The 13,121-nt window shown below is 39.7% G+C and overlaps 2 protein-coding genes across 4 annotated transcripts; both read left to right on the plus strand.

Annotated features, from left to right (window-relative positions):
* The first annotated feature begins 432 nt into the window (after nucleotides 1-432).
* Nucleotides 433-5,085, plus strand: prph2lb (peripherin 2-like b). Of its 2 annotated transcripts, XM_026948089.3 has the most exons (4): nucleotides 433-556; nucleotides 1,345-1,949; nucleotides 3,148-3,394; nucleotides 4,409-5,085. In XM_026948089.3, the coding sequence occupies exons 2-4, from the start codon at nucleotides 1,372-1,374 to the stop codon at nucleotides 4,649-4,651; spliced, it is 1,068 nt and encodes a 355-aa protein (XP_026803890.1). In that variant the 5' UTR covers nucleotides 433-556; nucleotides 1,345-1,371; the 3' UTR covers nucleotides 4,652-5,085. The 2 variants fall into 2 exon arrangements, with proteins under 2 accessions (XP_026803890.1, XP_034169335.1); XM_034313444.2 differs by lacking the exon at nucleotides 433-556 and having other exon boundaries at nucleotides 1,081-1,949.
* Nucleotides 5,086-6,489: 1,404 nt separating this feature from the next.
* On the plus strand, nucleotides 6,490-13,051 carry serpina10a (serpin peptidase inhibitor, clade A (alpha-1 antiproteinase, antitrypsin), member 10a). 2 transcript variants are annotated; one of them, XM_026948088.3, is made up of 5 exons: nucleotides 6,490-6,806; nucleotides 9,457-10,026; nucleotides 11,105-11,378; nucleotides 11,511-11,658; nucleotides 12,051-13,051. In XM_026948088.3, exons 2-5 carry the CDS (start codon nucleotides 9,462-9,464, stop codon nucleotides 12,237-12,239), a joined length of 1,176 nt encoding a protein of 391 aa, XP_026803889.1. In that variant the 5' UTR covers nucleotides 6,490-6,806; nucleotides 9,457-9,461; the 3' UTR covers nucleotides 12,240-13,051. The 2 variants fall into 2 exon arrangements, with proteins under 2 accessions (XP_026803889.1, XP_026803888.1); XM_026948087.3 differs by having other exon boundaries at nucleotides 6,491-6,806; nucleotides 9,454-10,026.
* The last annotated feature ends 70 nt before the right edge of the window (nucleotides 13,052-13,121 follow it).

The raw sequence follows: 13,121 nt of genomic DNA on the forward strand, positions 1-13,121 counted from the left end.
AAGTTCCCAAAGGTCCCATGTTCTAGAGGGATGCTACACAGAAACTTTAAAGGTTGTTAAAGGTTAAAGGTTTAAAGAACCCGTTAAGTGCTAGCATGGATCCTGTGCTAAGAGTGTGCTAGAGAAAGAGGAGTAGTACGTTTCTTCAGTTTGGGTCAAAATGGTGTCACACATGTTCTAAAATGATCAAACCCCAAATTCTCGACTTTCAGTATCAGGTTAGAAATTGCACGCAGTTTAGATTTTACTTAAAACTAATAAATCCTGATTTTTGGTCGTCTCTGAAGGTAAATGTGTGCATCTGGAATTTACAGACAGGGAAACACTCCATCTGAAGTTGGATTGGTCGAGGCAGTCTGGCGCTTTTCCATTAAATCCTGATGATAAGCCGATTACGTGGCTCAGAGGCAGGCCACTGCTCCGTCCATCTCCCTGTGCTTACCTGAAAATATATCAACAATGACCGGCAGGAAATGTGGATATTAATACATCTGAAAGACATAATATACACAGATCTATCTTATGAAAGGAGAATGTGAACACCAGGAAAATTAAGGTATGTGTCTGTCGTTAAAATTCTAGTCTGACACTGTCCCTTGTTTCTCTAATTATTGTTATTACAATGTAATTTTTAGTTTTGTGAAATATAATGCAAAAAGAGCAGGTTATTTTAAGACAATACTGCTTTGTTCTGGTGACTCTACACCACAGCGCTGTTGAATTCTGGATTGTGATTGGTCAGAAGGTGTTGATTAATTTTTTATGACAGCAGCTCTGACAGTAGTGCAGCTGCAGATCACATGTTCATATTAATGCCCTCGTTCTGATACGTTATCGTTTCTATAGCAACAGCTCATTCACAGGGACTTGTATGGTGAACGCTGCACATAAACGGATTTTAAAACTATGTTGATATGGTGAAGATTTCTGTAATGAGATTTATTTATGGAAGGAGTCTCCAGTGTCAGCGCTTTGTACCAGTCAGAGGTAAAGATGTCACTTTGAGCTTTCTGGCATCTTCAGGTCAGAGGACTTTTGTATGTGTTGCGGTTTCTCAGTAACATGCTGCTATGGGAAAATAATCAACTTCTGGTTGGTATTAGCAACTGTGATTCATCACACCATAATGTCATTGATTATTTTCCTATAACAGCATGACACAGATTGTTTTCTTCTATTTCCTCTTGTGTTTTCCTCCATCTTGGTTTTAGCGCAGCTCTGGCCGTCATGGAGGAAAGTAAAAATATCTCGACTAATCTGATTAGAAGGGGCCTCTAGAAATAACCCTCTCCCCCATTCCCATTCTTCTGCCCTGCTGACCGTATCTCCACCGTCTCCCCCCAGACCTACTGGCCTAATATCTCCAGTAAAATGGCGGTCTTAAAGGTGACCTTCACTAAGACGAGTCGAGACAAGCTGGCCCAGGCTCTGTGGGTGCTGAACTGGGTCTCTGTGATTACAGGCCTCATCCTCTTCAGCTTGGGCCTTTTCTTAAAAGTGGAGATCCAGAAAAGACGAGAGCTCATGACTGATGAGATCCATTCTGTGCCAAACATGCTGATCACCGTGGGCCTGGCCGCCTGCGGCATCAACTTCCTGGGCGGGAAGATCTGCTACGACTGCGTGGACGCCGACAAGTTCCTGCACTGGAAACTCCTCATGCTGCCGTACATCATCTGTACCTTCTTCTTCACCTTCTGCATCCTGGTGGGAGCTCTGATGTGCTACACCATGCGCAGAGACCTGGAAGAGGCTCTGTTTCTGGGTCTGCAGGACGCCATGCGATACTACAAGGACACGGACAAGCCCGGGCGCTGTTACATCAAGCAGAGCGTTGATCTCCTGCAGATCCAGTTCCAGTGCTGTGGAAATGATGGCTTTAGAGACTGGTTCCACATCCAGTGGGTCAGTAACCGGTACCTGGACATGACCAGCAGTGAAGTGATGGAGTGAGTAGAACCAAGTTTCATAATAATTTTTTTTTTTTAAGAAGGAATGCTAAACTAGAGTTTTGGAATAAAAAAGGGACTTAGTGGTTCTTCAGATGTTTAACAATTCAGATATGGGAACACTTTTGACACTTTCTGTTTGTAAACTAAATAGAAGACAAGTTTATGTGTAAAGCATATACAAAATAGGAAATGATGACCTAAGTGCTCTACAAAAGCTCAAAATAAAGTAACAAAGTAATTAAAAAAAAAAAAGAAGGGTACTGAAATAGATTTTTAAAAACACAAAAAAACACAAAAGACAATTAAAATACAAAATTTAAAAGGGTAAAAATATTACATAAATATGAAAAAAAAAAAAAGGGCGCTTCCACATCTATTAGTCTGTAGTCTGAGTCTGAATCAGAGTGAAATTGATTCTTTTGATTCAATTGCTGTTTGGTTTGTTTTCTGAATCAAAGGGAAATTGATTCTTTTGATTCATTTGCTGTTTGGTTTGTTTTCTGAATCAAAGGGAAATTGATTCTTTTGATTCATTTGCTGTTTGGTGTGGTTTGTTTTCACAACTGCACATAATTAAACAAACCAAACAGGAAAAGGAAATTGTCTAAATGTGGTGTAGCGCTTAAAACGTCCTTGTAAAACTCTGAAAAAAATATGACAAAGCCAAAAAAGTAAACAAAGCTTTAGGGAATACAGTATGTACCGAGAGCATGAAGAACACAGAGCTGGCGCGTGATAAATAATTAGATAATTATGTATATAACAAGTTTAAAACATTTTGTCTGTCATATGCAGCATTTATTTTCTCTTTTTGTTTGTTCAAATCTCCAGAACACATGGGATTTCTGCAGCGCTGCAGCTCTGAGCTTTGGCTCGGTTTAGCAGCTCACATCTACAGAAAAATATCGACTGCAACCCAAAACACACGGCATACTATAGTTTGGTTCTTTTCATGCATTTGGATCGATTCATGATCTTACTGTGTTCTCGCTATAGTCGAATTGTGCAGTTATTGCAGCAGACAAACCAAAGGTATCGATTTCCTTCTGATTCAGACTCGACAAAACCAGACTAATGTGTGTGTAATGTGTGATCTTCAAATCTGAGATCCCACAGAGATGAGCTATACCTAACTCTGTACAGAGTTTAGCTCAGGTCCATCTAAACCAAATGATCCTCTTCCTCTTCCTGTTAGTCGGCAGAGAAGCAACGTGGAAGGGAAGTACCTCCTGGATGGAGTGCCCTTTAGCTGCTGTAACCTGTACTCCCCTCGGCCCTGCATCCAGCAACAAATCACCAACAGCTCCGCACACTACAACTACGACTATCAGACGGAGGAACTGAACCTGAACCTGAAGGGCTGCAGACACGCGCTGCTGGATTACTACACCCACATCATGCAGTCCATCGGCTTCATCGTGCTCATCATCTGGCTCTTCGAGGTCTGACACACATCAATCACCCAACATTCAACTACAGCACTGTGGAATTTCATTTCGAATTTCTCTAATCAGGTCGGAAGGTGTTGATGAATTTTCCAGAACAGCAGCTCTGACAGTAGTGCAGCTCCACATCACAAGTTTATATTAAAGCACTCGTTCTAATACGTTACCGTTGCTATAGTAACAGCTCATTCACATGCTGGACGCTCCACATAAATGGGTTAATAAACGTGTGGAATCATTGATGTGGAAGGAAACATTTATTTAACATTTATGGAAGGAGTCTCCAGTGTCAGAAGTAAAGCTGTAACATTTTCAAGGCAGAGGAGTTTACGCTTTGTGATTTCTTGAAAACATAAGCTGTGTGTTTTGTTTTTTTTTGTCTTCAAGAAAGAGAAAAAAAGAGAGGCTGGTGAAGGAATAGCTGCTATATATAAGTATATAGTTTATAGCTGCTATAGCATAAGTGAGAACAGGAACTAATTAAATGGAAACAGATAAAAAACACGATGTGTCGTTCATTAATAACTAAAAAAAAAGGAAAAATTGCTGTGATACAAGAAGATTATACATGTAATGAAGTAAGGAATAAAACACTCCGGGACGTGCTGTTAAAGGAAAATAATCAATTCTGGGGTGGGTCAGAGTTACCATCCTATCGTGGATTATTTTCCTATAACAGCATGCCCCCAAGTGTTTCGTTCCTTACTTTATCTTAAACATAGAAAAGTGGTTCCATCTAGCACTTAAATGGTTTCTTTGGTTCTTTGGGTTCCTCTTGGAAACCCGTAAGTTCTAGTGGAGAACCCTAAAGAGAGGGTTTCTCTTTAAGAAAAGGCTCCATGTAGAACCTTTTTAGCAAACTAGAAGCCTTAACCACTCAAAGAACCCCAGAGAAACGTGATGAGCCTTTCAGTGGACCTGATTTTCAGATGTCCGCATTTAAGATGGTACAAGTTTACTCTTCTGATCTTCACATTGCTCTCTTTTCTTCTTTTCTTCTCTGTTCTACAGCTTGCTGTGCTCACAGGAGTCCGTTACCTGCAGACCTCCATGGAGAACGTGCTGAAGTTAGGAAACCCTGACTCTGAGTCAGATGGCTGGCTTCTGGAGAACAGCATCGCGGAGACGGCTCGCTATAACTTCAACATCATCAAGAACCTGGGAAAGTGCTATCAGGTGGACGACGATCCCAACATCGACGTCCCGAGCAGCAGAGGGAACGTCCCCACTCGGCAAATCCCGGTGGCCAGCTAGCGAAAGGTTCACTGCCAGACTCTAAAAGGCAGAGTGAGATCCCACAGTGACCTTATGATGTCTCCGAGAAGCTCCATCATCTAAAGTCAAGGTTCTATGGTGAAAAGTGCCATACTGAAGAGATTCTGAGACAGTTTCAGCAAATGAATCTAAATGTGAAGGAGTTTGTTGCACTTAAACAATTGGTGTAAAAAACCTCAACTGCCTTGTTGAAAATGTAACATCATTTTTTTTTATAACGTACAAAATACACGTGATTTGGCCTCATTTTTATAAAACTCCTAGCACCTGTCTGAGTTCCTCACTCTCCTGAATATGATTGATCATGAATAAATAATCAATAATCCAGAACTCTAAGGGTTAATGAAGCTGGAAATGCTGAGATATCTTGGCACAGTGTTAATAAGATGGTATTACGGCTGCTGTTTTAATAATGTATCTACTACCTGCTGCTTCTCTTAATAACAATAAATAAACAAAGTTTATCTTTTACACGATGTTTGTTAATTGCTTTTTTAATGACCACAGAAATGTCACACATGTGACATATATGAACGATTAAAAAAATAGAACTATGTGCATGATATGGAGATAAACCCAGTTATGCACAACAGTCTTTGTAGCAGTAATACTGTAGAAAATATTTTTTATTTTATTAAATTGATGTAAACATCTGACCTGATTTTTTTTTTTTTTTTCCAGCCAGGGTTGATTTTATACTCATATTCATTTAAATGTTATTTTTAGGTTAAAATATAACCAGTAAATATATGAATTATTGTATATTGCCATAAATTTGTTAAATATGTACAGTTTCTGTGTGTGTGTGTGTGTGTGTGTGAGAGAGAGAGAGAGAGAGAGAGAGAGAGAGCGAGAGAGAGAGTATATACTGTACATACTGAAGGTGTAATGTACACTAATTCTCTTTAATATATAGGTTTTTGTTTTGTTTTGTTTTGTTTTTGAGGAGTGAAGTTTTTTCAGTGAATCACATCATTTGACTCACGAGTCGACTCTTTCACCTCGCAAATCTTTTCCCCCTTAAACCGGGCAAAGCCAAAGATATTTTGACCAGTGATTGTTTTTCTTTGCCTTATGATGGATAAAACTGCTTCATTCAATCTTACTCTACCTTCCTATGAACAAAACAGTGTTACATTGTATGGCATCTTGTACAATGAATGAATCAATGAATCAATCAATCAATGAATCAATGATAAATAAGCAGAGAACTAGAGATATGCCCTGATAAAAACAGTAAGTCTCTTATAATGTTAATGTTAATGTGTCTGTGCTTTATTAAGAAGATTAATTTCCTTTTATCCTTGTGAGTGAATCGGCTCTCATCCTTCACCCAGAAGAACCGACTCAAAGAGCCGACTCCTTTGTGAACGACACATCACTATGCACATGGTTCTTCTGCCTCTGGTGGCAAAGTGCTAGAACAGCGTGCATCATCATTTTATCCGGGGGGGAAAATGTGCTAAAATATGATATTAAACGATGTTATATATGGAAATCTAACATTTACACTTTTACTGGAAATGAAGAATAAACATCTTTCACTCCTAGGCTGTATTTAAAAGAATTAGAGTGCAAAGATTTTTGCACAATACTCTAAATCACAATACTCTATATTAATATAGTATACAATATATAATATACAATATACTATACAGATATGCAGAAATGTAGTATAATCACTCAGATGTTAATGTTACATGTTTTGATGTGTGTGTATGTATTTATTTATTTATTTAAGTGAATATGGGCGTGGCCATGTTCAGCTCAGATTTCCGCATTAGGATTATTTATTATGATTCTGATTATTATACTCTTTGTAGCCACAGCTGTGAGGAAGCATCTGTAAGGAAGCAGCTGTAAGGAAGCAGCTGTGAGGAAGCAGTGTGTGGACACAGATGAAGGCTGGCTCCTGAGCTGCTCTGGTGTTGTGTGTTGTGGAAGTGGTGTGTTGGTGAATCAGCACACAGTCTGCGTTTCACACCGAGCTGCTGCTGCTGCTGCTGCTGCTGAGGATCCTGAGCTGCTCAGCCTCTAATCCGTCAAGCTTCTCCTTCTGCTGCAGGATTATTTCATGACTGCTGAACACAGACACTTGTGAAGGATTCGGCTTTGCTGTGCTGGAAGAGAAGCTGTAAGTAGCACATGATGGGAGAGGGGTTTCTGATCACACTGCCTAAAGGACATGTAAATGCAGGATTATTTCCAGAGCTGCGTGTTTACATGCAACAGAAATGGGTTTATTCTCACTGATCATGTACAATCCTCCTCCGGGTTACTGCTCATACTCATCATAAACACAGTTTCATCACCGGGTTTACATGTTACATTCATAATAAACAAAATTACAGACTAATAATAGACTAATATAGACGCACTGAGCATGCGCAGGCCTGTACTAGATGCTGTCATCGTAACACAACACACACACACACACACACACACACACAATCAAAACAGAAGAAAGGAGTCATATTGTTCCAAAATAATATTTACGAGTGATGTAATAGTGAAATTCGTGATGTTCAGAGATCTTTAGGAATAATAATAATAATAATAATAACACAATAACAAGGTGTTGTTGTTCTTGTTGTTGTTGTTGTTGTTGATGTTGTTGTTGTTGTTGTAATCATTACACTCTCAGAAAACAAGGGCTGGTTTTTGGGATGGAAAGAAAGAAAAGAGTGCTACCTTCTGCTCTTTCATTCCGTACCTCCTAATGTATAAGCCTATATTTTATTTCCTTTTTACGATAAAGCGTTGAATATACAGTATAGACAGCTTTTCTGATGGTACTACACAAGGGTACCTTTGGGTGTAGGAGTGATATTATTGCAAAATAATCTAAACAATGGGATATCAGTGAAATTCACAATGTTCAGATGACTGTAAAAATAATAACAAATGATGATGATGATGATGATGATGATTATGCTCTTTGCAAATATAGTACTAAACTGTGCTTTCCTTGTCATTGTCACTGGTATCTTTTGTTTAAACGTACACTACATGCACTTTTCTAGATAAAAGGTACAGAATACAGGGTAGAAATGCTGCACGCTTGAGAGCACCAACCCAAAAACAAGGAAAAGTAGTGTGTAGTACCTTTTTCTGAGAGTGTAGGAGTCCTATTATTGCAAAATAATCTTTACAAACAATGGGATTTGTTTGTTTTGTTTACAGACAGTGAAATTTGCAGTGACTTCAGAATAACACAATAACAGCCTTATTATTATTATTATTATTATTATTATTATTATTATTACAGTTTAGATGTTATGAAGGCGTTTGCAGTAACCTTGTCACACACATGCAGGGGCAGTATTGATCAGGTAGTGTGTGTTTAGCCGTGTTTTGCACTTTGCCCATGTAAACTTTGAAGCACAAACTCAAGCCTCCAGCGTGCTCAGAGTTAAAGTGAGATTTCTGCAGGTTTGTCAGATTACAGAACAATGTGCACTTTATCTCATCCTCTTCCACTAATTTACACAGATTGATAATAAGAGAAGTTAAAGAACGAGTAAATCAGGATTACACAATGATAAAACTCACTGCTCAGGAACTCCAATACAGACATTTTGTATATTTCATGTAGCAGATCATATAGCAGACGTTAATCTGAAGATATTACTCACAACATTATAATGTATAATCTTTATAATCTGCTAATGTTCAGACACAATGCTGGCTGTAATCGGGATATCAGTAACAAATTAATGTTCATTTTACAAGAATAACAATTCAATCTACGCACCATGGGCAAAAAAATGTTGATTTCAATTAACAATTTTCAATTTCTGGATATTTTCCATAATATTTACAAAGAATATGTACAAAGAAACTGGCTAATATTAATAATATTAAATGCTGTATTTTTAATAATTTTTCACCCCCAGCTGTGTAAAATACACAGTGCATAAACCTTTTATTTTTCTATTTTTTTGTAGTTAAACATCCAACAGGCATTTTACTTTTTTTTCCTATTGAATCACAGATAGTTAGAAAGCTTGTTTCATACAGTAAAATCTTCTGTAGTCTGTTTACAAACATTTCTATACATGACGTAATGAAAGACTCGGTTTCTTCAGATTCTGTTATGTTAATGAGCCATTTTCCCCACAAACCTCCTCATTTTCTCAGCCTTCAAATCCACATAAACGGATTAATTGTTGATTTCTGTAACATTTGTGGAAGGAGTCTCCAGTGTCAGCGCTTTGTAACAGTCAGAGGTAAAGCTGTAACTCCTCTTCAGGACAGAGGAGTTTACGCTTCATAGTGGTTTCTCATTAACAAAATACAAGAAGTTTCTTTTTTTTTTTTGTATTTTTAACTTCAAGAGAGAGAGAGAATAAAGAGAGGCTGGTGAGGGAACGACTGTTTATAGCTGCTGTAACGTAGGTGAGAACAGGTGGGCAACATTCCCCAACGTTAAATGTGACTATAAACAGATAAAAAGTGTGTTGTTCATTAATAAATTAAACATTGTAATTGTTGAAATTTTAGAACACACTTCAGGATGTGCAGGTGTAGAAAAATAATCACCTTCAGGATGGTAACAGTAACGCCACTTCATCACACCATGCTGTCAGTGATTATTTTACTACAACAGCATGACTCCGGGTTTTATTACTTACCTATTTAATCATTTGCACATAAAAAATGTGATAAAAACAGTTATTGTATTGACTTTCATTAGGTATTCGTAGTCTAAGAAATTTCAGTATTTTGGATTTTAAGTGAAAACTATCAAATATTGTGATTCTCTGTATCACTTTCTTCAGCAGGAGCCATGGAGAAGGTCTTCATTCTGCTCAGCGTAACCCTCCTGGCCGCAGGTATTCGTGGTCAGACGCAGAGCTCTGACGTGCAGGAGCTGGCCAGCCGGAGCACAGACTTCGCCACGGCGCTGTACCGCAAGATTGCTAGCATGAGCGATGATAACTTTGCGATCTCGCCTTTAGCAGCCGCTCTGAGCCTGGCGTCTCTGGCAGCAGGAGCTGGAGAGAGCACAAGCAAAGAGCTGCTGCAAACACTAAACCTGGCTCCTATGGAGAGAGACGGAGAACCGGATCAGATCCCCACGTTGCTGCAGCAGATGAGGGAAGCTGTAGCTCAGACTGTAGCGACGGGTCTGTTTATCAGCCAGCAGGTCCAGGTCGAGTCCAGCTTCAGCAGCCAGGTGAAGAAGTTCTACAGCGCAGATGTGAAGAGTGTTGAGTTCTCCAACACACAGGCCACTAAAGCCATCATCAATGAGTACGTTACAGGCAGCACCGGGAACAAGATCAGGGAGGTGCTGGACGCCGTGGATCCTCAAAGCCAGCTCATGCTCATCAGTGCCGCATATTTTACAGGTGAGGAACAATCAGGGTGGTTCTCTTTTCTTTTCCCAGGGTTCTGTGTTTCCTGTCCTCATGTTTTCAATCATCCAGCTGAGAATGCATGAGAACATGATGCAAGAACCAGAGGACTTAACACCAACGCACCATGATGTGTGAACATCTGCAGATACACTCGTAATAAATTCAGAAGCTTTAAGGTTCTATGTAGGACGTTACAACAAAGTATCAGAACAGGTTCCAAGCAGAACCCTTTTTAGGAAAAGCCCTTAACAAAACTATTTTCCCAAGAGTGTGTGTATTAACTGGTTATATGTGCCATGCAAACTCCAACTTATTGCTCATTATTTTACCTAGAACCTCTCAGGTGCTCTTCAAGGGTTCTTTAAGAGCTTATTGGAAAACGAAGAGCCCTTAGCCCCCTAAAAGGGTTCTGCTTAGAACCTGTTTGGTGGAGAACCACATTACTGTACAGTTCTGCAGGAATGTTTAAGCATTCCTGCAGAGGTATAACCGTGTACACAGCATTGTGTTATTGCGTATTGCAAAGAGCAAATGTTAGGTCTGGCTCCTGTTTAGAGAGATGGAGAACCAAGCCAGATCCCATTTTCCTCAGGTAGATGAGAGAAATGGGTTCTTCAAGGGTTCTTTAAAGGTTCGTTGGAAAACTAAGGGCTCATAGCTTCCAACAAAATGGTTTTACTTGAAATCCTTCTAGTCGAGGAACACATTGTTGTACAGTTCTTAGAATTTTTAAGGATTCCTGCAGAGGGATAACCAAAGAACCCTTATGGGTTCTGAATTTTTTAATAGTGTACACCACATTGTGTTATTACACATGCATGCGAAGAGCTGCTTCAAAATTTAGCTTCCTGTGGAGAGAGATGGAGAACCAGATCAGATCCCCATGCTGCTCTGGGAAAACCAAGAGCTCTTAGATTCCAAAAAAGGGCTTTTTATGTTTTAAGGAATCCTAATAGAGAAACAGTGTTTTCAGGTTGTACACAGAATTGTAACACCTCCACCAGAGGGATAACTGAAGGACCCTTAAAGGTTCTACGGTTATAGTGTATGCTGTATTTTTCCCGACCAGGCCAGTGGAAGCTCCCGTTCAATGCCACCTTCACTCAGGAGGAGCGCTTCTATGTTGATAAGTACCACATCGTCCAGGTGCCTATGATGATCCGCTCAGATAAATACTACCTGGCGTATGACCCGTCTCTGAAGGTGGGCATTCTGAAGCTGCCGTGCACTGACGGTACCGCCATGCTGGTCCTCCTGCCGGATGAAGACGTAGATTACACGTCTGTGGATGAAGCCCTGACTGCTGAAGTGTTCCTCAGATGGGTAGCAAAGCTGAAGAAAACGTATGTCGGGGCCAGTTTTTTACACACCATTCTACAGGCTAAAACCGAAGCTGATTTTTAAACACTGTAATACATTAGTGATTAATTGTGATTGAATAGTAATATGTATTTGGTCATGTGATCACTCCACAGGAAGTTAGAGGTCCTGTTGCCCAGGTTCTCCGTGGAGTACTCCTTCTCTCTGAAGAAAAGCCTTCCCAGTCTGGGCTTTACCAAATTCCAGGATAATAGCGCAGATCTGTCAGGAATCAGCAAAACCTCTGAGCTGAAAGTGTCTGAGGTAACGTACATCCATTTCTGATCAGTAATGAGCAGCAGGCAGCAGGGGGGCGGGATGGCAGGTAACTGAGGGGCAGTAGCCTGAGAGTGAGGACAGAGTACTGTAATAATGAGCAGAACTATAATTACTGCACTGCTCTTCACTGCATTCTCACTAAAAAATCTCTAATTATATACAAAAGCTTAAAAACTTGCACAGAAACTCTGACCACGCCCACCAACTCCCACAGAAACTCTGACCACGCCCACAGTTATTTCAGTTTCTACCCATCTGGAATATTACTCACATGTGAACTCACATGATCTGATTGTTTAAGATATAAATATAAGATAATATAAGCCATGGGATATTCTGATAATGGTGTGATGTTATCACGTCTCTCCTGGTTGCAGGCAACGCAGAAGGTCCTGGTGGAAGTGGACGAGCGAGGAAGCTCGGCCGCTCCGTCCTCCAGCAGCCTCCTCATGGAGACTCTTCCTCCGAGGCTCACCTTCAATCGGCCCTTCCTGTTTCTCATCTATCACGAGGCCACTAAAAGCCTGCTGCACATGGGCCGTGTGATCGACCCCACTAAGAAGTAGTCATGTTTGCATTCATGCATCACCTGAAACATATTTAGCGTACCCTTTCGTCTGTGCACTGATTAGAATAACTGGAATCTGCATTGTACAAAAGCTTACGTCTGTATGTACTGTAACACGCTAAACAGTTATCTACATGGAGTAATTAATCGTTATTAATATCAATGCTTACTCGTCAAGCTAACTTTATATGTTACTATCTAATTCACCTGTATTAAAGTCATATTTAACCCTTATACCACAGTGCTTCTAATTCTGGATTCTGATTGGTCAGAAGCTAGCAGCAGCTTTTATATTAATGCGCTTGTTCTAATACATTACCGTTTCTATAGTTACAGCTCATACACAGGGTCATGTAGGTGGATGATCTACATAAACAGATGAAAAAACGTGTGTATTTGTAGACATGGTGAAGTTTTATGTAACATTGATGGAAGGAAGGAGTCTCCAGTGTCAGCGCTTTGTTACAGTCAGACTTAGAGCTGTAACTTTAAGCTTTCCAACATGGTCAGGACAGAGGAGTTTACGCTTCTTTGTGGTTTCTCAGTAACGAACAAGCTGCATTTTTTTCTCGTATTAACTTCAAAAGAGAAAAGGATAACATTAGATATGACGTGTCATTCTTTAATAAATCAAAATTGCAATTGTTAGCTGATACCTGTGGTATAAGAGGAATAAAACACTAGGGGAAATGCAGTAACAGTAACTCTGCTTCCTCACACCATCCTGTCATGTTTTATTCCTTACTGCTGATGTTATGTACAGCGGTTGTCTTTAAACGTGCTTTATAAATAAAATTTGACTTGACTTGACTTCCTGCTATCAGAATTCCGTGCAAAACTCTGCAATAATTCATACAGAAAGTGCTCAAAAACTTCAGAA

This window comes from Pangasianodon hypophthalmus, chromosome 19 (assembly GCF_027358585.1).
Source record: "Pangasianodon hypophthalmus isolate fPanHyp1 chromosome 19, fPanHyp1.pri, whole genome shotgun sequence".
In the NCBI taxonomy this organism is placed as follows: Eukaryota; Metazoa; Chordata; class Actinopteri; order Siluriformes; family Pangasiidae; genus Pangasianodon; species Pangasianodon hypophthalmus.

Bases quoted from the DNA above. Each gene is read 5' to 3' on its own strand.
- prph2lb (XM_026948089.3), top strand. From the start codon at position 1,372: ATGGCGGTCTTAAAGGTGACCTTCACTAAGACGAGTCGAGACAAGCTG. The intron at 1,950-3,147 runs GTGAGTAGAACC...TCTTCCTGTTAG, and splicing joins ACCAGCAGTGAAGTGATGGA to TCGGCAGAGAAGCAACGTGG. The intron at 3,395-4,408 runs GTCTGACACACA...TCTGTTCTACAG, and splicing joins TCATCATCTGGCTCTTCGAG to CTTGCTGTGCTCACAGGAGT.
- serpina10a (XM_026948088.3), top strand. From the start codon at position 9,462: ATGGAGAAGGTCTTCATTCTGCTCAGCGTAACCCTCCTGGCCGCAGGT. The intron at 10,027-11,104 runs GTGAGGAACAAT...TTTCCCGACCAG, and splicing joins CAGTGCCGCATATTTTACAG to GCCAGTGGAAGCTCCCGTTC. The intron at 11,379-11,510 runs GTATGTCGGGGC...ATCACTCCACAG, and splicing joins GTAGCAAAGCTGAAGAAAAC to GAAGTTAGAGGTCCTGTTGC.